At 41.6% G+C, this 27,662-nt stretch overlaps 2 protein-coding genes across 2 annotated transcripts in view; both read left to right on the forward strand.

Annotated features, from left to right (window-relative positions):
- LOC137005493 (NACHT, LRR and PYD domains-containing protein 3-like) overlaps positions 1-3,672 on the forward strand; it is a 30,427-nt gene extending 26,755 nt beyond the window's left edge. Inside the window, exons 8-9 of the mRNA XM_067366438.1 lie at positions 2,943-3,121; positions 3,540-3,672. Coding sequence (XP_067222539.1) covers positions 2,943-3,121; positions 3,540-3,541 — 181 coding nt within the window. The 3' untranslated portion in view covers positions 3,542-3,672. The remainder of the gene's footprint in view (positions 1-2,942; positions 3,122-3,539) is intronic.
- Positions 3,673-5,293: 1,621 nt separating this feature from the next.
- LOC137005231 (NLR family CARD domain-containing protein 3-like) overlaps positions 5,294-27,662 on the forward strand; it is a 31,603-nt gene continuing 9,234 nt past the window's right edge. Inside the window, exons 1-8 of the mRNA XM_067366048.1 lie at positions 5,294-5,386; positions 5,582-5,695; positions 5,925-6,035; positions 6,138-7,940; positions 8,200-8,373; positions 9,773-9,943; positions 12,980-13,153; positions 13,830-14,015. Of these exons, the coding sequence (XP_067222149.1) occupies positions 5,337-5,386; positions 5,582-5,695; positions 5,925-6,035; positions 6,138-7,940; positions 8,200-8,373; positions 9,773-9,943; positions 12,980-13,153; positions 13,830-14,015 (2,783 nt within the window). The 5' untranslated portion in view covers positions 5,294-5,336. The remainder of the gene's footprint in view (positions 5,387-5,581; positions 5,696-5,924; positions 6,036-6,137; positions 7,941-8,199; positions 8,374-9,772; positions 9,944-12,979; positions 13,154-13,829; positions 14,016-27,662) is intronic.

A 27,662-nucleotide genomic window follows, 5' to 3' on the forward strand; every position in this document is an offset into this window, starting at 1 on the left:
CATTCTAAACAGTGACACGGGGCAGTGCAGTCGCCTGTGAAAGACGTCAGTTCCCTTTGTTACCGCCTTTACTGACGTAGAAACCACATGACAACAGTGTCGTGGACAAATGCGGAAGTAGTGTCTAGCGTCCAGCAAACCACTAGCTTGCTTCAAGCAGTTCCTTATTTACTTCTTGCACGTTTTATGGTGGATTGTGTTACTTATTTATGGAATATAATTACTGTTTACCATCTGCCGCTGGTTTTGTCGACAAGGACAGCTCCCGTAAACTCATGACCGGAAAAGCGGAAGCGGCGCCGGCGGCTGTGTCATAATAAAAGTCCCGCTGCTCGTGAGGCGTGTGTTGATCAATCGCTCCAGCTCCTCGTTCGGCTCCCGCAACAATTGGTCCTGCTCTGCTTCATACTACAATAACGTTAATAATCGCATCCACGAACATGAGTTCTTCCAGACTCCAATCCCTATTCTTTTGCACCGTCCATTGAGATGGAGACCACATGTCCCGTTTCCGCTCTAAATCTTGGCGTCATCAAACTACGTCTTTGTTTTGAATAGGCTTCTAGCGACCTCTAGCGGAAAAAAATATCACAAATTGTACCTTTAAATATAGCCAAATGGGCTCGGGAATACTTTAGAAAATCTTTGTCACTTAACAGTCTGACTCTGCATCACAAAATGCATCTCAAATGTCTGTTACACAAGGAGAAAGCTATACATCTGTTCAGTGCAGAGATGCTGCCTAGTTCCCTGGCTCCGAGCTCATCTCAGATGGTCCTAAAGACAGTGGAAATGTGTGCTGTGGTCAGATGAGTCCACATCTCAGCTTGTTTTTGGAACAAACAGACATTGAGTTCTCAGTCCCAAAGACGAAAGGGACCATCCAGACTTTCATCAGTGACAGGTGCAAAAGAAAACATCTGTCATGTTATGGGGGTGCATCAGTGCAAATGGCATGAGTGACCTGCATTTGTGTGAAGGAACCATTGACATGGAGGCATGTATTGGGATAAAGAGACATAAACTGCCATCAAGATGACATCTTTTCTGGGAAGCAAGACAATTCCAGGCCTCATTCAGCATGTGCAACTTCAGAGTGGTTTCTAGACAATATACACCATACAGTGGATGGGTCTGACTGCCTGCCTGCAGTCCAGATCTGACTCTGATTGAAAATGTATGACCCATCATGAAAAGCAGAATCAGACGAATTATGCATTAAGATTCATAACTGTATTCAATATGTGTCAGGATGCTGCTTTTCATTTTGCGCAAGTATTTACATCTTGGGAGACCCGCTTTTATTAAGTGCTGATGTTGAGATCTGGACTCAAATAAGTATTATGGTAGGGAGACAAATTATTATAAGGGGATGGCGGTCAGTATGTTCACCAACTTTTCAAGAATGGGTTGCAGAATTGGGAAAAGTGGCAGCATATGAAAAAATCTTATATAGATTACTCGAAAAAATAGTTTTTGAGAGAAGATGGGGTAGATATTTGGCATTTCTTGAGGATCTCTACAGTGCTTGTGGTGAGACACATTGTAAGAATGTAAATTATTTATTGTTATTTTGTGCTTTCTTTCTCTACAGTCTACAATAGCAATCTACAAATAATTGTCCCTGATGTGTTGTTTGGGTGGGCTAGAGGGAGAGGTTTACAAAACATTTAATTATCTGTAAATTGAATATTGTTTGCACGTTGAATGAACAAAAATATGAATCATAAAAAAAGAAAAGGAGAATGAGACAACAATGATAGACTGTTGCACAGATGTCTTTTATCAGGCAAGATTGAGTAAAACATCCACTTGCAAAATTGGAACAATTAGTATCCTCAATTCCCAAATGATTAAAAATTGTAATTGAAAGGAAAGGTGATGTGACACAGTGGTAAACAGTTTGCAGCCATCAAAATCAAAATTTGTTCGTACTTATGTAAGAATTGAAAATATCCAAAGATATTTTAAAATGAACAAAGACATTTGCTTTACTGTTTCACACCCCTCTCTCTTGCCAAGGGCCATTTGGGAGGCACAAAGGTAATAGTGATCAAGGCCTGTAGGCCAAGATGTGTGTACATCGGGGGTCTACAAATGGTCACACCTTTAGTACAGTGGGGGGAAGTTTTATCTTCTGATTGGTCAGTTTGAATGTCTCACATTTGAGTTTCAGTCACATGGTCAAGGAAGGGATAAAAGAAGATTTTAACTGTTGCTCTGGTCTCTTTTCTATGCTCTTCTTTCTTGGATCTCGGGCACTCTCTTGCCCTCTTCCTCTTTCACTCTCTCTTTCTCTATTTCTCTTTCTCTCTCTCAGGTAACTTTTTCATACATGCTGGGTACGATTAATGGTATATGATTTTATTATCTCATACATCTATTTTGTAATTATTTTAAGTGTAACCATAATCAGATATTGTCATTAAACCCTTTCAATTACAAATGATGTGCTAACTATTTTTGTTTTAGTATTAACATTAATGTGCTCCCTATTGCAATACAATATTGTCACACTATAGCAACGCTCTCCCACATATTTTGCTATTGTAACTGCGCTTATTTCCGTCGTTGGTATAAGTTGCAGTGGGTGGTAATAGACAAGAAATGTACAGTTTTCTAACATCTTACTGATAAAGTTTCTTTAGTCGCTCGGCAAACCTTACAGTCTGAACCGCTGTAGGAGTTCCACCCTTACACTTACAATATACAATAAAATTGTTCAGTGAAAACATTGGAAATATTTTATAAAGATTTAAGAGAATCAAAAAATCACAGATTCTTAATTTTATTGCATTATACAAAACGTCCCAACTTTTCTGGAATTGGGGTTGTACATAGTACAGATCTAAGTAACATAGTAAAACGAACTCATTTAATCAATAGTTTAATTAATTAAAACAGATTTTGCAAAAGACAGACATTTAATATATTCTCTACAGGTTGAAAGATTGTGGAGTCACAGATGAAGGTTGTGCTGCTCTGACTTCAGCTCTGAGATCAAACCCCTCACACCTGAGAGAACTGGATCTGTCTGGGAATATACTAGGACAATCAGGAGTGAAGCTGCTCTCTGATCTGAACGATGATCCACATTATAACCTGAAGGAACTAAAATATTGTGAGAATATTTTTATTTAAAGCTTTTAAAATGATCCAAGTTCAGTAACAAGTTCAGTAACAAGTTCAGTAACAGCCTCATATGTGTAAATGGAGAATATAAGAATAATTCAGATCCTCTATAGTCTCTGTACTTTAAACTGTGTTTAATAAGAGTTTAATTCTGTGATGTAATATGATCTATGAATATAGGAATATTTTCATCTTAGTTTCTCTGTGTGTAGGTGATAAATAGAGAGTTGTTTATCATTTACTGTTATTAATCAGTTTTTCGTTCATATCTAGCTGAAATATGAATATAACGATATATGAATACACCAATATCTCTGTCTGTGTTTGTTCTGAAATGATCTCCTGATGTGATGTGACAGCAGTAATGTCTCATACTCATATGTGACTGTCTGTGTGTTTTATTGTAGGACTCTCAGTATTTAGACGTCAGTCCAGTTTCCTCAGGAACAGCTGATGGTGAATAAGGAGCTACAGAGACTGAAGACACACAGACACAGCGATCACACTGACATGAGTGTGACTTCACACCAGTTTCTTGTTTTATAGTAATGCTCTTGAAAGTGAGTGCTGAAAATAGCAACTTTGAATTGTTTCAGATTTGTTAGATAGTGATTACAATGTAGATGGTGTAACATACACAGCAAACGATTAAAGCAAAGTAAAAAACTAAAAAAAAAAATCAAAAAAAAAAAACAAACAAACAACAGACAATAGATTTATTGTTCAATACAAACAGCATTAGGAAAAGTTTTTACAAGTTTTACTAAGAGTCTGTGACTACAGAAGAGACAAATGTTGTAAATTTATCTACCGGCAGAGGGCGACAAAGATTATGCACATAATTTCACTGAACATTTATTTCTGTAAAATATTTGTTTGTATGTATGCATGTATGTATTTATTTATTTATTTATTATGTGAAGAGCTATTAAAGTTTGCACCTTCACATTCTTTTACTGGTTTCTTGTTTTCTTTAGTAGCCTATTGCTAAAGTCAACAACAAAAAGCAGTGATCTGACAGTCACTCTTGCGTAATTCTTCACTTTATATTAAAAGGAAAAGATTTGAAACTGAAATTTAGAGCATAGATGCAAACTCCTCACCTTTCAACTGGCCAACAAAAGTAGCCTATACAAATAAATTATGCTTGATCCGACTCGACTCATGATCCGCTCTTGCTCGCGACATGACATTTTTCTGTACTGTAGCCTACTGTAGTAGGCTACGTGTTGATAGCCATTAAAGAAAAAAGTATTTTGTTCATATTGAAATAGTTCACATATGAAAAGTGAACCGCATGCGTATGAGTAACCAATAGTACCCTGGGATAATCTGAAATAAACACATTTATTCAACACATCAACGTAGGCTACTTAAGCCTACTATATCATATGTGATACTTTATTTTCTAAGGTCTCCAAATTATCAACACAATCAAACCTTTGCTGAAAAACCTGTTGCACGAGATCAACTGCATGCCTTCTGTCATCCGACGGATGGTCACGCGCGTCTATGGGTCACACAGGTTTGTTTACGCATTAAACTCGTTACTTCAACACATGTATTTCGTGCCCACCTAATTTAAGTTTGCATTGTTCTATCTTTTAACATTAATCTAGGTGAATGCGTGTAATCATTTTTTTTTCAGGGACATCTGTACAAAAGGGTTGAGATCGCGCGCGTAACGTGACGTGATCATCGCTCGCGTCACAAATAAAGAGTGAAACTAAATGTTAAGAGTTTATGCTTTGCCATGTACAATCGGATATCGGTTCTTTACGGAGTGTCAAAGCATTTAATGAAAAGGAATTTACGTGTAGCTACTTGATAGAAAAGGAAGATTTGTGAATCTGTATGTAATTAGATGTTGATCAAGGTGAGTGTTCAGGTATCGAGAGGCTTTACAGGTGACATTTGCATTCAGATTTTCCTTTGAGGAAGCAATAGTTCTCTGAAATTAATTTAATATTTTTCGTTTGTAAGCACGTAAATGTGGTTTCATTGCTGCTCCGTGTTGCATGTGGATTTTTTTTTTTTTTTCATTGTGCTTTAAGTTACATGACTAACGTGTGTTTGAGTAACCCCGCGTCTCATGATCCTGTTTAGGACTCCAGGGTCCGTTCTGCTGAGTTATTGTGTTTTTGTCATTTCCACCCAGATTCAGTGTTGGAGAACAGATTTTGTTTAAGCTGTTCAGATTCATCATGGATGACGCACAAACATCCAGAGATGAAGATTTTTTTCCAGGATGCAGGTAGCCTACTTTGAATAAACACTACATTAAACCACATTTAAATAACAAGAAGATGATGTGTTTGTTAGGTTAAACCTAAAAACTGTATTTAAAAACAATAAGATCAGCCTCCCCATAAAGTGCTTTTTGATGAAAAATACTTTAAGATTTAAGATTATTAAATGATTATAAAGAATCAAATCTGTTCTGTTATAGTTCAGTTGATCAGAAGAGATCAGAACCAGAGCCCAGCTGTGTGTCTATGAGGAGTGACAGGTCTATGGATCCGCCAATAGAGTTAAAGAGTGGAGATACACAGACTGATCTCAGGTACTATTTCTTAAAAAAAAAAAAAAAAAAAAAAAAAGATTTTAAACATAGTGTAGCTCACACAGAGAGAAACATCTATGAAAACACTTCGTTCAATTTACAATTTTTGCAATAACTAAATGTAATGATCATTAAGTGTTTGTTTTAATAATTAAATAAGTTAAAAATAAATTAATATGTACTTAGTTAAATATAGTTTTTTAATTACTTTAATCTCTCTTTATTATAGTTCAGTTGATCAGAAGAGATCAGAACCAGAGCCCAGCTGTGTGTCTATGAGGAGTGACGCGTCTATGGGTCAACCAGTAGATAAGAGTCGAGATACACAGACTGATGTCAGGTATAAGATTTCAGCAAAATATATGATTTGAAGATATTATACAGAATAAAAAGACATTATGCTTATTGACTCATGTAATAATGTGGTATTTTAATTTTACAGCCATGAAGTCCTCGACAGGTTCAGATCAAATCTGAAGAAGAAGTTTGAGTGTCTGTATGAGGGAACAGCACAGCAGGGAAACCCAACACTCCTGAATGAGATCTACACAGAGCTCTACATCACAGAGAGTGAGAGTGGAGAGATCAGTAATGAGCATGAGGTGAGACAGATTGAGACACAATCCAGGAGAGCAGCAACAGAGGACACACCGATCCAATGCAATGACATCTTTAGACCTTTACCTGGACAAGACAAACCCATCAGAACTGTGCTGACAAAGGGAGTCGCTGGCATTGGAAAAACAGTCTCTGTGCAGAAGTTCATCCTGGACTGGGCTGAAGGGAAAGAGAACCAGGACATCCAGCTCATATTTCCACTTCCTTTCAGAGAGATCAATTTGATGAAGGACAAAACACTCAGTCTTTCAGATCTTCTTCATGTCTTTTTCCCTGAAACAAAAGAAATGGAAATATCCAGTGACAAATATAAAGTGTTGTTCATCTTTGATGGTCTGGACGAGTGTCGTCTGTCTCTGGATTTTCAGAGCGATGTGAGGTTGTGTGACGTAAGTGAATCAGCCTCAGTGGACGTGCTGCTGACGAACCTCATTGTGGGGAATCTGCTTCCCTCTGCTCTCATCTGGATCACCTCCAGACCAGCAGCAGCTGATCTCGTCCCCTCTGAGTGTGTCCATCGTGTGACAGAGGTACGAGGCTTCAATGAGCCACAGAAGGAGGAATACTTCAGGAAGAGAATCAGTGATCAGAGTCTGGCCAATACAATCATCTCACACCTGAAGTCATCAAGGAGCCTCTACATCATGTGCCACATCCCAGTGTTCTGCTGGATCTCAGCCGCTGTTCTAGAGAAGATGTTGAGCGAAGCAGAGAGTAGAGAGATTCCCAAGACTCTCACTCAAATGTACACACACTTCCTGATCCTTCAGACCAACATCAAACATGAGAAGGACTATGAGAAGAACGTGACAGATGAAGACATGATCCTCAAACTGGGAAAACTGGCTTTTCAGCAGCTTGTGAAAGGCAATGTGATCTTCTATGAGGAAGACCTGAGAGAGTGTGGCATTGATGTGACAGAAGCATCAGTGTACTCAGGATTGTGCACTCAGATCTTCAGAGAGGAGTTTGGCTGGTATCAGGGGAAAGTCTTCTGCTTTGTTCATCTGAGTGTTCAGGAACATCTAGCGGCTCTATATGTGCACCTCTCCTATACAAACAACAACATAAATGTGTTTGACCAAATCACCAAACAGAATTTGCGGTCTAAGGTTAAGGGCTGGTTTCAACACAATTCATCAGAACATGTTTCATTATCTGATCTCCATCAGAGAGCTGTGGATGAGGCTCTACAGAGTAAAAATGGACATCTGGACCTTTTCCTGCGGTTTCTTCTGGGTCTGTCATTGGAGTCTCATCAGATTCTCCTACAAGGACTAATGAAACAGACAAGCAGATCTGACAGCAATGAGGAGACGATTCAGTACATAAAGGAGAAGATCAGGACCATTGATTCTCCAGAGAAATCCATCAATCTGTTCCACTGTCTGAATGAACTGGGTGATCATTCACTAGTGGAGGAAATACAACAGTATCTGAAATCTGGAAGAATAAAGGAAGCCAAACTCTCTTCATGTCAGTGGTCAGCTGTAGTCTTTGTGTTGATGACATCAGAGAAGAAGCTGGATGAGTTTCATCTGGATAATTTTTTAAAAAGAAACAAAGCTGAAAGTATGAAGGTTCTTCATAAGATGCTGCCTGTTATTAAAGAATCCAGATCAGTCCAGTAAGTAAGAAAATCAAAGTTAGAGAAGCTGCATATATATAATAATCTGATTTACCAGTTATTATTAATTTTTCTTTCACATAAAGATGTAACTTAAAGTTATAATTATATATTTTTTTTATATTCCGGGCCTTGTGCCTTTTTACAGACAGGTATAATGATAGGGGGGTCCAAAAGTTAGTGTATATTGCAGGCAGTTGTCAGATTGCTTTTTTTCTGTTCATAGTGTTTGACAAGTATGGTTTTCATCTTTCTACAGGTTGAATGATTGTGGAGTCACAGATGAAGGTTGTGCTGCTCTGGCTTCAGCTCTGAGATCAAACCCCTCACACCTGAGAGAACTGGATCTGTCTGGGAATAAAATAGGAAGTTCTGGTGTAAAGCTTCTCTGTGCTGTACTGGAGGATCCTCACTGTAAACTGGAGAAACTGTGGTAAGATCATATTTGACTCTCATACATGAAACACAATGTAAAGTATATTTGAAGTGTTCAGCCTCTTTCTACTGCTGCACAGTAAAATCCCCAGAGTTAAATCAACTCTGCTCAGAGTACATTTGGTCCTTCTCTGAATATTGTTAAAATAACAATGAAGCAGAGTTCAAGTTAATGAGATAATTAAGCTATTAATTAAGTGATAATTGAACATTAATGATGAACACCTGCTGTTAACAAGCAGAATCACTGAAGAAAAGAGAGGTTTCAGCCAAAACCATTTAATTGAAATCAACTGAAGGTAAAAGACATTAGGCTTGTTTGAGATGCGCCTAGCCTCGCCTGAAATGTAGGCGAGAGCAGGCAGCTGCTTTTTCCTTTTTTGCCAAATAATTTTGTCAGATAAATACTTTTACTAAGTTTAGTGTGGCACTGACCACACCAAACATACAGTAGTGGACGAAAGTGATGTGCAGATTTTAGATTTTTTAAATATTTTAAAATATGAGTGAAGAAAAAAATACTTCAGACTGATGGGGCCCAAGTCATTATTGGTGTACTGCTGCATTTTTCCAGATGCCAAAAAAATTCATTATTACTTTTATTACTGCAGTTAATAGCATTGATTTGTAGAGTGGGAAAAGTTTTTTGCAAACAGCCGATGGTGGTTTAAAGTGAGTTTTGAGCGTAATATTAATCTTTTAAATTGTGTTATGTAGTTGATGTTAATTGTAGCTCTAATGCACCTGCTGCACCAGGAGCTATATTTATTTCAAGATATATTTTGTTAAAAGAATTCACATAAGGTCCCAAGAATATGCTTTTTACCCCATAAATACTTCAGGTAATAGGTTGATTAATGAATCTGAGATGAAAGTGATGTGGATGGCCAAGCAATGTAATGCCAGAATAAAGGCTAATAATGGCTGGATAAAAACAAAAGAATAATGATAAAAGAATACTGAACATTAAGTTCAATGAGAGAGAAAAATAGAATCTCGAATCGGACAGTTCTCCACATCAAACTCTAGAGTGCAAAAGAGTTGTAGGTGCCATAAATCATTTTGTTAGCATTATTATTATCATTTTATCAACTCCCTGTCATCATATAACTCCAATACATTATATATTAATTGGAAAGTGTGTGGTCTCCTCCTCTCTGCTGCCATCTTTTTACCCCTAACTAGGTTAAGATACCTCTCCAGCATACTTAAATATTTTAGAAGCTGAGACCTAGGCATAACACTTTTTATTAAGTCTAGGGATAAGAGTAAAATTACATAATTCTTAGAATTTTGACACACTTAAGACTAACATTTTACTCCTGAGTGGCTTTATACATACAGCCCCTGATCTGATCTGATCTAACTGAGAGTGAAGAGTGTCATCTTTCTTACAGGTTGAAAGATTGTGGAGTCACAGATAAAGGTTGTGCTGCTCTGGCTTCAGCTCTGAGATCAAACCCCTCACACCTGAGAGAACTGGATCTGTCTGCGAATAAAATAGGAGATTCAGTGACTTTTCTTTCTGCTGTACTGGAGGATCCTCACTGTAAACTGGAGATACTGGGGTAAGATCATAATTGACTCAGCCTCTGTTCAGCCTCTTTCTGCTGCTGTGGGTTCAGCTGATTGAGCTGTAAATGATTGAACACATGAGCTGCTCCTCAGTCACATGATACTGCAGGACTGAGAGTCACACTGAAATACAGACACATCGAAACATTTCAGTCTCGATTTTAAACTGACTGAGTAATGCTGGATTCATTCTTACTGTTCATCACATTTACGCTCCATTTATAATATTGTTTTAATTGTGTAAACACACATAACTATTAGCAGCAGCCATAACACTCTGTAGCCCGAGACTGATTGCCCACTGAAGCTAAGCAGGGCTGAGCCTGTTTAGTACCTGGATTGGAGACCTCCTGGGAAAACTAGGTAGCTGGTGGAAGAGGTGTTAGTGAGGCCAGCAGGGGGTGCTCACCCTGTGGTCTGTGTGGGTCCTAACACCCCAGTATAGTGATGGGGACACTATACTGTCAAAAAAGCACCGTCCTTCGGATGAGACGTTCAACTGAGGTCCTGACTCTCTGTGGTCATTAAAAATCCCAGGATGTTTTTCGAACAGAGTAGGGGTGTAACCCAGGCATCCTGGCCAAATTTGCCCATTGGCCTTCTAATCATCCCCATACACTAATTGGCTTCATCACTCTGTCTCCTCTCCACCAATAAGCTGCTGTGTGGTGGGCATTCTGGCGCAATATGGCTGCCGTCGCATCATCCAGGTGGATGCTGCACATTTTTGGTTGTTGAGGAGATTCTCCCTTCAATATGTAAAGCGCTTTCAGAGCCCAGAAATGTTCTATATAAATATAAGGAATTATTATAATAATAATAATAATAATAATAATAATATCAACTACATACATATAAGTACAACATTTGTTATACTTAAATATAAATTCATTTAATGTTTATTTTTATACCACTTTTCACAATACATATTACTACGAAGCAGCTTTACAAAAAATGTTTCAATGTTACAATTTAGGAAATATTCTGCTATCAGCCAGATATTAATGTATTAAAGTAATGTCCATATATGTTGTGATTGGTCTGTCACTTGCAGTGCATTACTCATTACCATATCTGAATTTCAGTTCCTGATGCTTCCTCAGCACTTGAACAGTAACGATGGCATCCATTTCATCATATCAATTTGAGCTTGAGTTTCAGGCAGCCAGTTATTTAATTTGGGAGACAATAACTTGATTTATCTGTACTTTGATCTTTGAAACTGTGCCGACCTTTTACATTTACAAGCATCTATAAAAACACTACATGAAGGGTAATATTAGAAAAAGCATGATAGGGGCACCTAAATGCTTTTCCCTAAGTACCAATGTAATTTTGCAATTTATCTAAGACTATGTCACGATCTATGGTGTTAAATGTGGCACTAATATCAAGTCAATGTAGCAGTGAAATGCAGCCTTTGTTAGATTCTGGAAGTAAGTCATTTGTAATTCTAACAAGCGTAGTCTCTGTGCTATGATGGAGCCTGAAACCTGACTAAAATTCTACCATTCTTTTGCAAAAGGTAGCATAATTGAAACACTACCTATCTAATATTTTAGACACAAACAGAAGATTTGAGATGGGTGAGTATTTATCTAATTCACTAGGGTCTAGTTGTGGTTTCTTATTTAGAGAATAAGTTTTATTTATTTTGTGCCTTTCTATAGCTCAAGGTATACATTTGGGGAGAAAACCAAAAAACGAGACCACATGAAGCCACATTACTGGAAACACATTTCAAACAGATATGTTTTACCTGGTTCTTGAAAGCAGACAGAGAAGAAATGCTATGGAGAACAAGGGGTAGTGAGTTAGTTTAGAAGCAGAAACGCAGAATGACCTTCCACCAACAGTGGACAACCGAAATCTAGGAATGGACAAAAGCCAATTTCAGATGACTAAAGGGATCATGTCTTATTCTTTTTGACATTTCAGACCTCAGTCTAAAGCCCAAAGTATATTTCACTTTTTACGCGTACGCTAGGGTCAGCATACAGTGATGCAAATTTCATCATCAGAAGAGTATGTGTGTACTTAAAGCACACATACTTTGTACCAGCGTGCAACCATGCCCTGGGGGCGTTGATTCACAAAGTAGTGAAAGAAAACCTGCTTAAACACAACAGACAGGATGCAAGCTACAGCAACAATGGAGGCCTACATAGATGAGAGGTTGTGCAAAGAGGTTAGAAAGTACCCTCTTTTGTACAACTATAGAATGAAACAATACAAAGATGTTTTAGATGTAACTCGTGGTGAGAGATTTCTCAAAACTGTGCATATGTTGAATGCCTGTGTACGCATACAAGTCAAATGATGTATACTTTACAAGGCTGTGTGTTTGACTGTATGCGTAAAAAAATGAAGTATCCCCAGGACTTAAAGGAACACTCCACTTTTTTTGAAAATAATTTTCCAACTCCCCTAGAGTTAAACAGTTGAGTTTTACCGTTTTCAAATCCATTCAGCCAATCTCCGGTTCTGGCGGTACCACTTTTAGCATAGCTTAGCATAGTTCATTAAATCTGATTAGACCGTTAGCATCGCGCTTAAAAATGACCAAAGAGTTTTGATATTTTTCCTATTTAAAACTTGACTCTTCTGTAGTTAAATCGTGTACTAAAACCGACAGAAAATACAAATTTGTGATTTTCTAGGCTGATATGGCTAGGAACTATACTCTCACTCAGGCGTAATAATCAAGGAACTTTGCTGCCGTTCCATGGCTGCAGCAGTGCGATGCTAACGGTCTAATCAGATTCAATGAACTATGCTAAGCTATGCTAAAAGTGGTACCGCCAGAACCGGAGATCGGCTGAATGGATTCGAAAATGGTAAAACTCAACTGTTTAACTCTAGGGGAGTTGGAAAATGAGCCAATTTTCAAAAAAAGTGGAGTGTTCCTTTAATGATCGAACATATTGATTTTTGTTTTATGTTTGTATTTTCTCTTTAATAATGGATTCACTTCTAAACTGATCTGATCTGAACTGAGAGAGTGAAGAGTGTGTCATTGTTCTCTACAGGTTGAGATATTGTGATCTCACAAATGAAGGTTGTGATGCTCTGACTTCAGCTCTGAGATCAAACCCCTCACACCTGAGACATCTGGATCTGTCTGGAAATGAACTTGGAAATGTGGGTGTGAATCTGCTGTCTGATGTACTAGCAAATCATCTCTGTAAAGTAGAGATACTATGGTAAGATCATCTCCCTGATAGTCACTCATGGCTTCGTCCTCAGTTAGATGTGTCCTTTAAATGTAAACACTAAAATCAGCCAATTGTGAAATGCAGTATACATCTGGAATGGCATTTTGAACCAGTAATCTAAACAAACAGCAGTTGAAGAATGAGGTGCATAATGCAATTATTTATCTGACTCCAATATAATTAATCCAACTCAATTATACTTGTTGTTGATATATAACATATTATTTGAAGGTAGAGTCTTCCTTAGAACTGAAAACAAAAAATGTAACCTGAAGCTTCAGATGACAGTAATGTGTAAATTAGTGAGTCAGGAGTCACTGTGACTTACCAGGTAGAGGACAACTAGCTCAGAGGTTTAGAGTTGAACAGACAAGATTCTAAACATGTTTAGTTTTAACTGCAAGTGACTGTTTCTCCAGCCAGAACCATCCTTATATCACTATGAAACAATATCTCAAATTTAACTCTGTTTGTCTGTTCAGTCCTGAAGCACATGACAGTTTCAAACAGCACATTGAGCATCAATATGCATGAATCTCATTCTGTCAGCAGCAGTATTTGGCAATGCTTGTCATTATATCTATTCTCCTGATCTGAGATCAGAGTGAATAACAAACTACAGACACTTAAACTACAATTCAATCTGTGTCATTGTTCTCTACAGGTTGAGTGATTGTTGTATCACAGATGAAGGTTGTGCTGCTCTGGCTTCAGCTCTGAGATCAAACCCCTCACACCTGAAACAACTGTGTCTAACTGGGAATGAACTAGGACATTCAAAAGAAAAGAAGTCGCTCTCTGATATGAAGGATGATCCACATTATAAACTGAAGGGACTATACTATTGTGAGTATATTTTTATTTAAAGCCATTAAATTAACCTAAGTTCATTAACAGGCCTCATATGTGTGTAACTGGAGAATATAAGGCTATGTTCACAATGTCAGTTTTTGGGACTGACAACCGCATTTACTTACAGGTGTGAGTCTTGAAATTTCCCGTTCACGCAGCAACTTGCAGCAGCATCTCCAGTATTGTCTGTATGAACGTGCAACAAGAGTCAAGCCTGTATTATCTTACTAGTAACCATAGCGACAGTGACCAAAGTAATATGAAAGATGTCAGTGTCCATAAATCTGAAAAGTTTTATCACTTCTGACAGGACAGAGCCGCGAGTTCATCCATCAAATCTTCATTAACTGACAGAAGCTTCAATGTAAACATGCGCTAGCCGGACAGCTTTAACTGTTGCACTCGCGTCTCACGTCCTTTGTATACCGCGCATGACACGGCATTTGAGTCGTGCATAGAACAATAAACTGAACTGAACATCTCTTATGGAGAATAGTGGCTGGATCTAAAACCTTCAGATGACACACAGCTCACATCACCCTCACTGTAAGTTACCAAAAGTGAAACCACACACAAAACCCGTTAGCAGAGAGGCTCTCGCACTTTATGACGTGACAGACAAGTAGTTATTCAGTCCTATTCTGTTCACACAGCGCAGATTTTCAGAGAATGCAGTTATGAGTGCTAAAAATTTACAGGTGTGAGTTTGGTTATAGAATGCGGTTGTCACTCCCGTAAATAACCGTACTGTGTGTGAACTCAACTGTATTAAGGACTGACAGCTATATTCTCCTGCTGTGTGAATGTGGCCTAAGATAATTCAGCTCCTCTTTTTTTAATAAGAGTTTAATTCTATGAAGTGACTGATATGAATGTGAGTTGTTTTTCATCTCTTACAGTGTTTTTGTATGTAAGTGATGAGAGAGTTGTCTTTTACCTATAATCTTTTAATATAGTTTTTCATTCATATCTCTGGCTGTAATATGTATATACTAATATCTCTGTCTGTGTTTGTTCTGAAATGATCTCCTGATGTGATTACAGCAGTAATGTCTCATACTCATATGTGACTGTCTGTGTGTTTTATTGTAGGACTCTCAGTATTTAGACGTCAGTCCAGTTTCCTCAGGATCAGCTGATGGTGAATAAGGAGCTACAGAGACTGAAGACACAGAGACACACAGCGATCACACTGACATGAGTGTGTGACTTCACACCAGTTTTTATCTTTATTTTATAGTGTGTGACTTCACACCGTTTTTATCTTTTCGTGCATCTGTTCTTTTGAATTGCAGATTTCCACAATGATCTATTTCAGGACTTGAACTTTACTTACTTACAGTTTACTTACTTACTTACAATTTAAGAATTTAAGATTTACTAGATATCGATTACAGCGTAGATGGTGTTACACTCAGTATGCACTACCAGTGAGTCACATGAAGTGACAAAACTGACATTTTAATCAACAAAACCTAGATGGTGTTAATAAGACATTTATTGTGCAATGTAGACAGATTTGTTTACTATAATGAGACAATGTGATTTAGCAAAGCAAATTATCTTCAGTAAACTTTTATTTTTAAAAATATTTTTATTTACCTATTATATGATGGTCTATTAAAATTTGATCTTCAACATTATACTATGGAGCCCTGGACATGCAGGAAAAAAATAGCAGGCTAAATCGTGCGCACGATTTATTAATTCATTCCCTCAATTTACTAAAACGTGCGCACTATTTACTATTTCGTTCCCTCGATTTATAAATCATGATTGCAGTAGAGCGCAGATGCTCTCCACCGACTGCGCTGACCAAAAGCACGATGAGAAACGACTTGCTGATGACAAAGCTTTATGCTTATTGGTTTGAACAACAGTGATGTATTGATCTGTTTAAAATGTTTGATTTTAAAACTCTAATATCATGTTTTTATGTGTAAAAATAATATTCCCAAACTCTCTGACAGTGCGATCTCTCTATGGGTTATGTGATTGTTGTCATTTATAAAAAAATATATAAAAACATGTCTATAATTAAAGAAAAAATTATTGACACACACATCCTTCGAATGGAAATAAATAACAAGTACTTTGGTTGTCGTGTTCTTTATTTATATTCAAATAAAAGCAACAGAACTTAAATTACATCCAGTTTATCAGCAACACAGCGCACAAGTGTGTATCCCGCGATACCCGCCTTTGATCTCGTAGGTGTCTGATCCACTACGAGAACAGAGAACTGTCCGTCTTGCCTGCACTTTTTTCACTCCTCCCCTTACTGCAGCCGCCTACTCGGCTGAACTTCAGGCGAGGCTAGGCGCATCTCAAACAAGCCTAATGTTTGCCCTGCTACAATTCTGAGCGTTTGATTCCTGTTACTATTTACTCGTGTTGTTACGAATGGGAGACTCAGGCTGGAGATCCAAGTGCAGCGTTTATTAAAGTAGAGTGGTCGTACAGGCAGGGTCAAACCAGGAACAAACAGGAACAGTGAGGAACAGGCAGAATCGTAGTCAAGGGACAGGCAATGATCAGGACAGGCAGCAATGGGTCAAAAACAGGGAACAGGCAGTAACGGCAACAAGGAACAGGCAGACAGGGAATACAGAGAAACGCTTGGAATTGCAACAACAGTTAAACAATACTTCGCGGTGAGGTGGTGTGTGTGGAAGTCCTTTATAGTCCAGGTAATGAGCTGCAGCTGGGTGTGGTGATCAGTGATTAGTGTGAAGTGTGTGCAGGTGAGTGACAGAGAGGATGATGGGAGATGTAGTCCAGGAACAGTGACAGGAACAGACGGTGATCATGACATAATGCCCCCCTCCCGGAAGGCGCGTCCTCGCGCCGTAAAAGGAACAGCTAGGGAGGGGGGGTGGGTGCATTGGAGATCTAACGGCAGACGGGGACGGAATCTCCAATGCAGCCCCAGGGACTCAGGCAGCCACGGTGGGTCAGGTGGTTCGGGCAACCGCGGCAGGTCAGGTGGCTCGGGCGGCCGCGGCAGGTCAGGTGGCTCGGGCGGCCGCGGCAGGTCAGGTGGCTCGGGCGGCCGCGGCAGGTCAGGTGGCTCGGGCGGCCACGGCAGGTCAGGTGGCTCGGGCGGCCACGGCAGGTCAGGTGGCTCGGGCGGCCACGGCAGGTCAGGTGGCTCGGGCGGCCACGGCAGGTCAGGTGGCTCGGGCGGCCACGGCAGGTCAGGTGGCTCGGGCGGCCACGGCAGGTCAGGTGGCTCGGGCGGCCACGGCAGGTCAGGTGGCTCGGGCGGCCACGGCAGGTCAGGTGGCTCGGGCAACCACGGCAGGTCAGGTGGCTTGGGCAACCATGGCAGGTCAGGTGGTTTGGGCGGCCACGGCAATGAGTCCATACATGGCCCAAGTGGGCTACAGTCCATAAATGGCCCTAGTGGGCTACAGTCCATAAATGGCCGTAACAGTTCAAAGGCCCATAACGGCCATGGTCGAGCAGGGTCCCCACCCACAAGCTCCCCACCCTCAGGTACACTGCCCCCCCCCAAAAAGTTCTTGGGGATTTCAGTGGAGCCCGTAGCGGGTTTGTGGGCAAGGAGTTCGGGTGGTTCCGGCAGGGCAAGGTGTTTGAGTGGCGCCGGCAGGGCTGGAAGCTTGGATGGCGCTGGCAGGGCTGGAAGCTTGGGTGCTGCTGGCAGGGCTGGAAGCGTGGATGACGCTGGCAGCGCAAGGAGCTTGAGCGGTGCTGGCAGAGCTAGGAGCTTGGGTGGCGCCGGCAGGGCGAGGAGCTCAGGTGGCGCCGGCAGATTGAGGAGCTCAGGTGGCGCCGGCAGAGCGAGGAGCTCGGGTGGCGCCGGCAGGGCGAGGCGTTTGGGCGGAGCAGGAGAGACCTCTGGAATGGTCCCCAGGCCCACAGCGGCCTCTTGAAGGGCATCGGCGTCTTGAGGAGAGGAGGACGCCTTCTTCCTCCTCCTCCTCCTCTTTTTCCGAGGGTGAGTCGATGATTCACCGGTTGGAGCGGGTTCAGGAGTAGACTCACTGGCTGAAGCGGATTCTGGAGCGGACTTAATGGCTGGAACGTCCCCTACCTCCGTGAGCACCGAAGGGGCGGCCATCTTGCCCGTAGGCACTGGCAAAGCAGCCATCTTGTCCATTGCGTCCAGGGCGCTTGAGAGCGTTGCAACAGGCGAGCTTGAGAGCGTTGCAACCGGCGAGCTTGAGAGCGTTGCAACAGGCGAGCTTGAGAGCGTTGCAACAGGCGAGCTTGAGAGCGTTGCAACAGGCGAGCTTGAGAGCGTAGCAACCGGCGAGCTTGAGAGCGTTGCAACAGGCGAGCTTGAGAGCGTAGCAACCGGCGAGCTTGAGAGCGAAGCGGCAGACTGGCTTGAGAGCGAAGCGGCAGACTGGCTTGAGAGCGAAGCGGCAGACTGGCTTGAGTGCGAAGCGGCCGGCTGGCTTGAGTGCGAAGCGGCCGGCTGGCTTGAGTGCGAAGCGGCCGGCGGGCTTGAGTGCGAAGCGGCCGGCGGGCTTGAGTGCGAAGCGGCCGGCTGGCTTGAGTGCGAAGCGGCCGGCGGGCTTGAGTGCGAAGCGGCCGGCTGGCTTGAGTGCGAAGCGGCCGGCTGGCTTGAGTGCGAAGCGGCCGGCGGGCTTGAGTGCGAAGCGGCCGGCGGGCTTGAGTGCGAAGCGGCCGGCGGGCTTGAGTGCGAAGCGGCCGGCCGGCTTGAGTGCGGGCGGCCGGCGGGCTTGAGTGCGTTGCGGCCGGCGGGCTTGAGTGCGAAGCGGCCGGCTGGCTTGAGTGCGAAGCGGCCGGCTGGCTTGAGTGCGAAGCGGCCGGCTGGCTTGAGTGCGAAGCGGCCGGCTGGCTTGAGTGCGAAGCGGCCGGCTGGCTTGAGTGCGAAGCGGCCGGCGGGCTTGAGTGCGAAGCGGCCGGCGGGCTTGAGTGCGAAGCGGCCGGCGGGCTTGAGTGCGAAGCGGCCGGCGGGCTTGAGTGCGAAGCGGCCGGCGGGCTTGAGTGCGAAGGGGCCGGCTGGCTTGAGTGCGAAGCGGCCACCGGGTTTGAGAGCGAAGCGGCCACCGGGCTTGAGAGTGAAGTGGCCGGCGGAGACTTGAGTGCGGAGAGCGAAGTGGCCACCGGGCTTGAGAGCGGAGCGGCCGACGGAGACTTGGGGATGCCAGCTGCTCGGACTGAAATCAACGGTGGATCGGTCACACTGGAACGCAACCCTCTCCGCTCCCGGACTGATCTAGAGACCTGACGTGACTCTGGGCGATCAGCGGCGACGTGACTTTGCTCTGGGCGATCAGCGAAGGCGTGACGTTGCTCTGGGCGATCAGCGAAGGCGTGACGTCGCTCTGGGCGATCAGCGAAGGCGTGACGTTGCTCTGGGCGATCAGCGAAGGCGTGACGTTGCTCTGGGCGATCAGCGAAGGCGTGACGTTGCTCTGGGCGATCAGCGGAGGCGTGACGTTGCTCTGGGTGATCAGCGGAGGCGTGACGTTGCTCTGGGTGATCAGCGGAGGCGTGACGTTGCTCTGGGTGATCAGCGGAGGCGTGACGTTGCTCTGGGCGATCAGCGGAGACTTGACGTTGCTCTGGGCGATCAGCGGAGACGTGACGTTGCTCTGGGTGATCAGCGGAGGTGTGACGTTGCTCTGGGTGATCAGCGGAGGCCATTACGTGATTAAGCATTGTGTCGCGTTCTTCTGCGACACCCACAGTAAAGGGAGATCCGCTCAGTAGTAAAGCCTGTTCAATATACTGTTCCAACGTCCCGTTTGGATCGTGTAGCGGCATGACAGAACTGAGTGGGTCAGATAGTCCACCGCGAAAAAATATCATTAGGCACTCCTCATTAAAACAGGTTAACGGTGCCAGTTCAATAAAGTCCATGACATAGTTCTCAATGGATCTGTCCCCTTGACGGAGACCTATTAACTTGGCAGATGGGTTCATAATTGTTGAGACAGGAACACTCACGGTAGCTGCTGGATCTTGGTAGTGGCGAAGTATTCTGTTACGAATGGGAGACTCAGGCTGGAGATCCAAGTGCAGCGTTTATTAAAGTAGAGTGGTCGTACAGGCAGGGTCAAACCAGGAACAAACAGGAACAGTGAGGAACAGGCAGAATCGTAGTCAAGGGACAGGCAATGATCAGGACAGGCAGCAATGGGTCAAAAACAGGGAACAGGCAGTAACGGCAACAAGGAACAGGCAGACAGGGAATACAGAGAAACGCTTGGAATTGCAACAACAGTTAAACAATACTTCGCGGTGAGGTGGTGTGTGTGGAAGTCCTTTATAGTCCAGGTAATGAGCTGCAGCTGGGTGTGGTGATCAGTGATTAGTGTGAAGTGTGTGCAGGTGAGTGACAGAGAGGATGATGGGAGATGTAGTCCAGGAACAGTGACAGGAACAGACGGTGATCATGACACGTGTATCGACCTTGTTTGGATTACTGACCTTTGATTGTTTGTTGCCTGCCTGTTACCCTGTTGTTTGCCTGTACTTTTACTTCATTTGTTTGCTGCCTGCCCTGATCCTTAGCCCGGTTATGACCTTGATTATTATGCTGCCTCTGACACTATTGTTTATACTGGTGATAATACCAATGCCTGCCTCTACTTCGAGCTTGCTGCTTATCAATAAACTGCATATGAATCCCACTCAACCTAAGTCATTGTCACAGTCTAGTTGCATCTGTCCTGCAAATTTCTCTTCTCTTTTCTGACAAGACAATAAAGGACATAAACTGGCAGTTTTTGGTTTTGTGTTCCCATGGTAATTTTGACAAATGTAGGTGGTATTGAATTTCTTTTGTGATGTGATTTTACTTTACAAAAATGTCCATTTCCATTATCTGATTTTCATCAAGTTACACTGGAAGTAACTGTATAAGCATAACTTCACTCAGGGTGCGATTTGTAGGGTGGGATTCCCCCCCTTCTGGTCTATGCATCCCTGCCTCTGCTGAATTATTTTTATACAAAAATAATGTTTATTTGCATTATATATAGACTGTAAAAAAAGATGGACGACACGACGACGCTTCCTTCCATTGTATTGAACTGAAGCCAAAACGGACGCTGATGGTTGCTGACACGTTATGCAAAAACGTAAAAAAAAAAATAAAAAAAAAGTTTGCTTAGAAACAATTGTCACGGTATCAGATGGAGTCACGGTATCAAACTTCTGCCCAGACGTCTGCGTCATCAATGATGTATTTTATATAGGCTTTATAAATTACACACAATTTAAAATTCTACCTATAAAATAATAGGCTATTCTGTTTCTACAGCAATAATATTTTTAAAACAGCAAATTCAGTAGATAAACTCAATATTATATGCCACTAGAAACAACTCTAAAATGTCAGAAACGGTCCTGCCATTATAAGTAAAGGGTTAAACTAACGTTACAGGAGATCGATTGCTGTAATTAGAGTAGGCTGTCATTAGTTTTATCCTGCTAATTATTATTTTATAGCCTTCCCATAAAAATAATTAGTAACTGCCAGATAACGATCACCTGCTTTTTTTCCCGTCATGGCTAACGTCAGGCGTGTTATTTTAACTAATAACATTTATTAATTAGCTTATAATGCCCACAATTAACGTTAGCGAGAAAAGTTCAGTATCCGTCAGATCTTGTACGTCAGTTAGTACAGTTTACTGCTGAACAGCTCATTTTGTCGGTGTTAAATAACACAGAAATCGAAAATTAATAGTTATATATCTTCAATCTCCCCTCGAAGCTCCGACAGTCCTCAGAGAAGCTGTCAATCAACTGTGAATCACGACGACACGCCCCGTTTCTATAGCACCAAATGCTAGCTAAAATCAAACTGATCACAAAAACGAACAATTGAATATAAATCAGCGTGATAACAACTACCTTAAATGACCAAAACCATCTTTCGGAAAATTTTATTTGAAGCATAATTTATTTTTATGTTTTAACTTAAGTCTCATTCGTCTGCATTGAGAGGGTGGGGTTTATGACCTGTACTGCATCCAGCCTCCAGGGGGCGATCAAAGAGCCCGCAGCTTCACTTTTCAGGACGTATGAGGCATATCATATAGGTAGACGCATAGACAGTAAAAGAAATGGACACAGCGACCCCACTGGAACTCAATTGAGACAAGTGAAGCCCATTTTTAGCGATTTTTAGCACTTCCGTTTCTGACGCGCAGACTCAAACTAAGCTTGATGACGTCAGCAACCTGTCTGACAGATGTAAATCTTCTAGTAGCTGTGCATGCAAACTGCCATCGTTAATCTTGCAGAGACGGCGAGCTTGAGCAGGGAGTTCTTTGGAGTTAGTGAGCAGGAGTAAGTATTCTGATTAATTATTTTGTATAGTATTTTAAAATGTAACGCCAGTACACCATATTAAGTTAATGCATACTATTGCCTGCGAGCTTCTCCTCCTGTCTGTACGGTAATTTCTCTACTGTGCGACAGAGAGTCGAGTGGTTATGACGCAATCGTTAGCCTATTTTTACAAAAACTGTTTCTACGGGGCCATAATGTAACATAGAAGGTAATGGAGCCCTTTATACATTGTCGTGTATCTTTAGAAATAAATAATGGACAAATGGAGTCTTTAAACACCTCAGATGTAATGTTATTCGCTGTCAAAGTGACGCCAAAATGAATGGGAGTCAATGGGATGCTAACGCAAGTGAAGTTCTGCTACAAGATGGCGGCACGCGGCCGACTTCAACTTCCGGTCGACTTCCTTGGGCACTGGGTAGACGCCCTATCGAACGCTACTGCCTATTGGCACCCTGGCACGGTCGAGCCGTGGAGCCGCCATCTTGGATCGGTCGCCAGCTCCACTCAGTGTAACTTGTTTGCCAGGTGCAATGAGCTGTCAGCGCATTTAATTAATCATATCTCACTGAATACCTAACTGATTTTGACGTGGGGTTTTTTTTTTTTGTTTTTTTTTTGCTGCAAAGGTCATTCATGTAGCTATGATACAGGACACATTGTTCAGCGTATTTTAATATTCGGCTTAACAGATATATAATATTCTGATATAAGATATAAAGTGACCAGACGTCCAAAATCAAAATATGTGATGTAGGATATAGCCTAAGGTAATTTATAAATCACACACTATAAATATGATAAAGAAGCAGAAACGGATAGTTGCAGTAAAATAAGATATCTCAGTAATACTAGCAGAAGTGGGAGGGGTAACTTGATTTGCGCTTTGCCGTCATGTGTGTACGTTATACAATAGGTGTGTTCGACATCGGCTGCGGCTGGATGTGACTGATCGGCGAGATTAGCCGCGTGCAGGAGGAGCTGAAAACGTGAAGTCGGACACTTTCTGCTTCCCGTAGTGACGCTCGCGCTGCGTTTGCACTTTGCATACTTTATCACAGCTGAAGTGAAATAAATGCAATATTTGACTAATACACTGCTGTTTCAGATACCTTTTCATTCAAAACTTTACTGCTTACAGCGTCTGTTTTTACAAGAATAAAGTTCAACTTAAGCATATGTTATTTAAATAACAATGTAGTGGGGTCTTTGTTTTTTATCCATTTTATTTTGATAAACATGACACAATACAACATCGCGACTACATGAAAAGAGCTTTAACTGTTATAAAAACACAGATTTTTGAGCATTGGTGGAGCTGAAGGCATGACAATAAACACGAAACACACGTGATCGTTGTCATGCGGTGAATCCGGCCAATCATGAAACAGCTGTGTCGTCATCAGCGCTCGTGCAGCTCCTCTTGAGAAACTGCGCTGGCATAATAATAATAATAATAATAATAATAATAAAAAAAAGAGAGAGAGAAACTGCGCTGGCATTTAACAAAGACATAGATGTAAATTGTTCATTTTGTTTTTTGCAACCAGAAACTGTACCTCATATTTTCTGGCACTGTCAATACCAAAAAGTTGTGGTGGGAAGTTTCTAAATTTATAAATAACAAATTGGCATGTAATTTTCTTTTGTTATGCGAACATGTAATATTTGTTTTTTTACAATATGAAAAGAGTATGGAAAGGGAAGCGTATATTATTAATCTTTTAATTATTTAGTGAAGTTTCATATTCATCTATGTAAATTTACTTAAAAGAAACCTTTTTCTTTTCCTGTGGTATTGAAAGAATTAGAAAATTATATGGTTTCCATTAAGGACAGTACAAACAAAAAAGCTATTAAAACCATGTATTTGTTGAACACTTTTAAAAATTTTGTGAAATGTCAAAGCCTTAACGTTTGTTTGGTCTATTTAGTTTTATTTCAACTCCATGTTTGTATTTTGCATTTGTGTATCTTTTACCCTGGCATTTTTTTTCTCCTGTATTTTTTGTGTTCATGTTCTGTAATTGTTATTCATGCAATTAAAAAAAAAAAAAGATTCCAGTAAAAAAAAAAAAAAAGAAACTGCGCTGGCTAACTCAGGCGGCTGATCTCGAATCGCTCTCGCGGTACTTTAAAGCCATACGTCACAGTCACATGATGTCAGTGCTGTCTCAAGTCGGACAACATTTCTTACCGGCATGCACTGCTTCAAGTCAGCCGCTGATTGGTCTTTGCAGCGGTGCATCAAGTCGAACAAACCTATTGCTTCATGATATCACGTGCGCAAACACAAATAACAGTTATTATGTCCGGTCAACAATGCATGTATTAACTTCAGATTGGATTGTGTTGGTAATAGGCACTTAACGTTACCTAACGCTAAAAGTTTCGTGCATTAAGCGCATTCTAATAATAAGTGCTTTCGAACTTCTTTCTGATCTGAATAGTAAGTTATGTGGAAAACACTTACGAGGTCCGAAGGTTAAGCAGAGCGGTTAAGATAAATGGGCTTGAATAATTAATAATCAATATAACCTTACAAAAAGATATTTATTAAATGTTATCCACATTATATTTCATCTGCAACAGTATTGTGAACTTTTATAATGATGCGTTTGGTCATTAACTTTTAAATGCATCATTATGCAAAGATGAGGAGAGTTCTCTGCATGAAAGACCCATGACTGGCAGATCAACGTGTGACTACATTTCTCTCTGAAACGGTAGGAAAATAATTTTAAGGATTTTAACTGTGACAAGATGATTGACAGGGTAGTTTAAACAGTTATAGGTTGCGTAAATAAGCGACAGAACGTCCGTTAAAGACGCAGTTATGATGAGGTAGTATGTCCCAAAGCTTGCATACTCTTCTGCTACACACTCAAAAGTATGTACTTTTTCTTTACAAAAACAATACATACTTTTAGGACGTAGTATAAGCAGGCGAATTGGGACGCAGCTTAGGAGTACGACCGGTCTAAAATGGCGGCCGCAAATCTCAGCGCCCAGCGGCCAATAGGGCATCTACCTATATGCAGGGCCGCATTATCTGCGTATCTGTCAAGACATCGGCGGCAGTTGCATCATCATCGTCACCTGATCCAGAATGTAACCAGCAGAGGGCATGGGACCAGGGACTAGCCAGATGGGGACTAGTGGGAAATGGGAAAACTCAACGGTGGGGACTCGGGAGGGAACTTGATCCGCAGACCACAGATTTATTAGGCAGAGGTCTGTTCCTGCCTCTGAGATGAACTGGGCAGCTTGTGTCGACTCTGGGACTCTGATGGTGACCAAGTCTGTCTCTACGTCCATTTCAATGGCTCATACCTACTTTGAACTCCGCCATGGGATGTTATCCAGGCTGGGGTCTGGACTCACATCAGCCTGCGTCTGCTCCTGGTTCCTGCTTGGTTTATCCCGCTGCCTACTCCACCGTGGCTGTTCCTGCCTGTATTTCCATCACTGGCCAGCCCTTTGCTAGCTGTCTGTTTAAAGTCAAGTTTGTTTAAAGTCTAGAGATTGAAATGTTGATTGTGATGTGAAAGTATATATTTCAGTGTGACTCAGTCTTGCAGTATCATGATACAGAAGATAATAAGTTAGATAATGGCGCTCTGTCTAATTGTTTTATTTAAATATTTACTGATGCTGTTATTATGTATAGTGTATTATTTCAGTTGTGATTTATTATGTATATTTTTTTATTTATTTTAGACACCACACACGTGCCATATGTATGTGAAAGCGTGCATAATAAATGGAGCATCAGTTGAGCACCGACCTCTGGTTTTTGTGCGTTCTTACCGACGCCCCCTGGTGATCACAAATTAAAATAACAACGGCATTACAGTCCTTTAAATCTATTCAACACCGGGTGTGCTTCACATAGACATCATATAGGCAGTGCTGCGTTAAGCCTTCGTGGGGCCCTGGGCTAACGCAGCTCTGAGTCAGCTCAAGTTGATGCAGAATGTTATACTCACTTGACATTACAGTCATTCAGCCTTTGTCCATGCATCGATATCCATCGATAAGTCCCAATTTTGAAAATGACTTCTCTCCTGAAGCATTTGACACAGGGAGGGTGAGAAAGATCCTTAATGCAATTTCAACATGCTTTTCTTTGAGGATAAGCATTAAATTTCTAGGCGAGAAGTCATTGGTCAAGGAGCAGCTAAACGCAATAAACTGCACAAGTTCATCATCTAAATGCTCCTGTAGATCTTCACAGCATTTCTGTATGAGATTCCGACAGGCCGCGTGCATCTCTTCAGTTGGCATGCCTTTTAGACGGGTTAAAAAGCCCCAGTAGTGGCAGGTTTCTTCGTATGAATTACAACTTCTCTGTAACATACTGATCAGGTTGTCAATAATGACAAGAAACACATCAACACGGAACTTTTCTCTGTCTGTGAGAATATGATCGGGAGTTGTGGATTTATCTGCTCTTGTTTTCCTTTTTATTTTGCAACTGGTTGCGGTTCTGTATTCTTGGGTGACAGACTCTTCAAACTGCTCGCGTAAATTTTCAACGAAAGTTGCAAGTGACTGAATCATTTCCACAGCTGTCACTAGATCCAGGTCTACATTTTGAAGAATTGAGCTAGTTTTCTGAAAGTTTTGCAGGATCTTGTTCCATAATATGCATAAAAATGCAGTCTCAAGACGGCCCATTTTTTCACAAGAGATTGAGCTTCATTTCAAGTAGCAGGGTTTTGACTGTCATTGACTGCTGACAAGTTAAGCAAGACATCTTTTTATGCTTTTATAGACTTTTTATAATGCAGTAAAAGGGCCTTGGTGGCCTGCACGTGAGCGGCCCATCAGGTGTCGGACAGTCTTTTTAATGTCTCTAGGCGACAGTTTTCCTTTAATTCAAGTCCATCCATAAAAACTTTCCATCGCCTAGGGGATGCCGAAAAAAAATTAAAACATGACTGTATAAATCCAAAAAACGAAACTGTCTCACTGCAGCAAGCAACACTGTTCATTCCAACAAGGTTCAGTGAATGAGCAGCGCAGGGTATCCAGTCTGCTAATGGGTTCACCTCCTGAATGTGAGCCCTCAAACCCCTATAAAGACCAGACATAATCAACGCATTATCATAGCACTGGCCCCTGCAGTTTTTAATATCAAGATTCATCTCATTTAGAATCCCTGATACAGACTTGAAAAGTGAATCTCCCGTGTGACTAAATATGGGTAGAAATTTTAGAAAGCGTTCGAATATTTCCCCTTCTGTAGAAACATAACGTACCACAAAGGTGAGCTGGGCCACATGTGCCAAGTCGGGGGTGGAATCGACTATTAGAGAAAAATATTAGAGCTCTGTATTTG

Source organism: Chanodichthys erythropterus, chromosome 17, assembly GCF_024489055.1.
Source record: "Chanodichthys erythropterus isolate Z2021 chromosome 17, ASM2448905v1, whole genome shotgun sequence".
Classification (NCBI taxonomy): Eukaryota; Metazoa; Chordata; class Actinopteri; order Cypriniformes; family Xenocyprididae; genus Chanodichthys; species Chanodichthys erythropterus.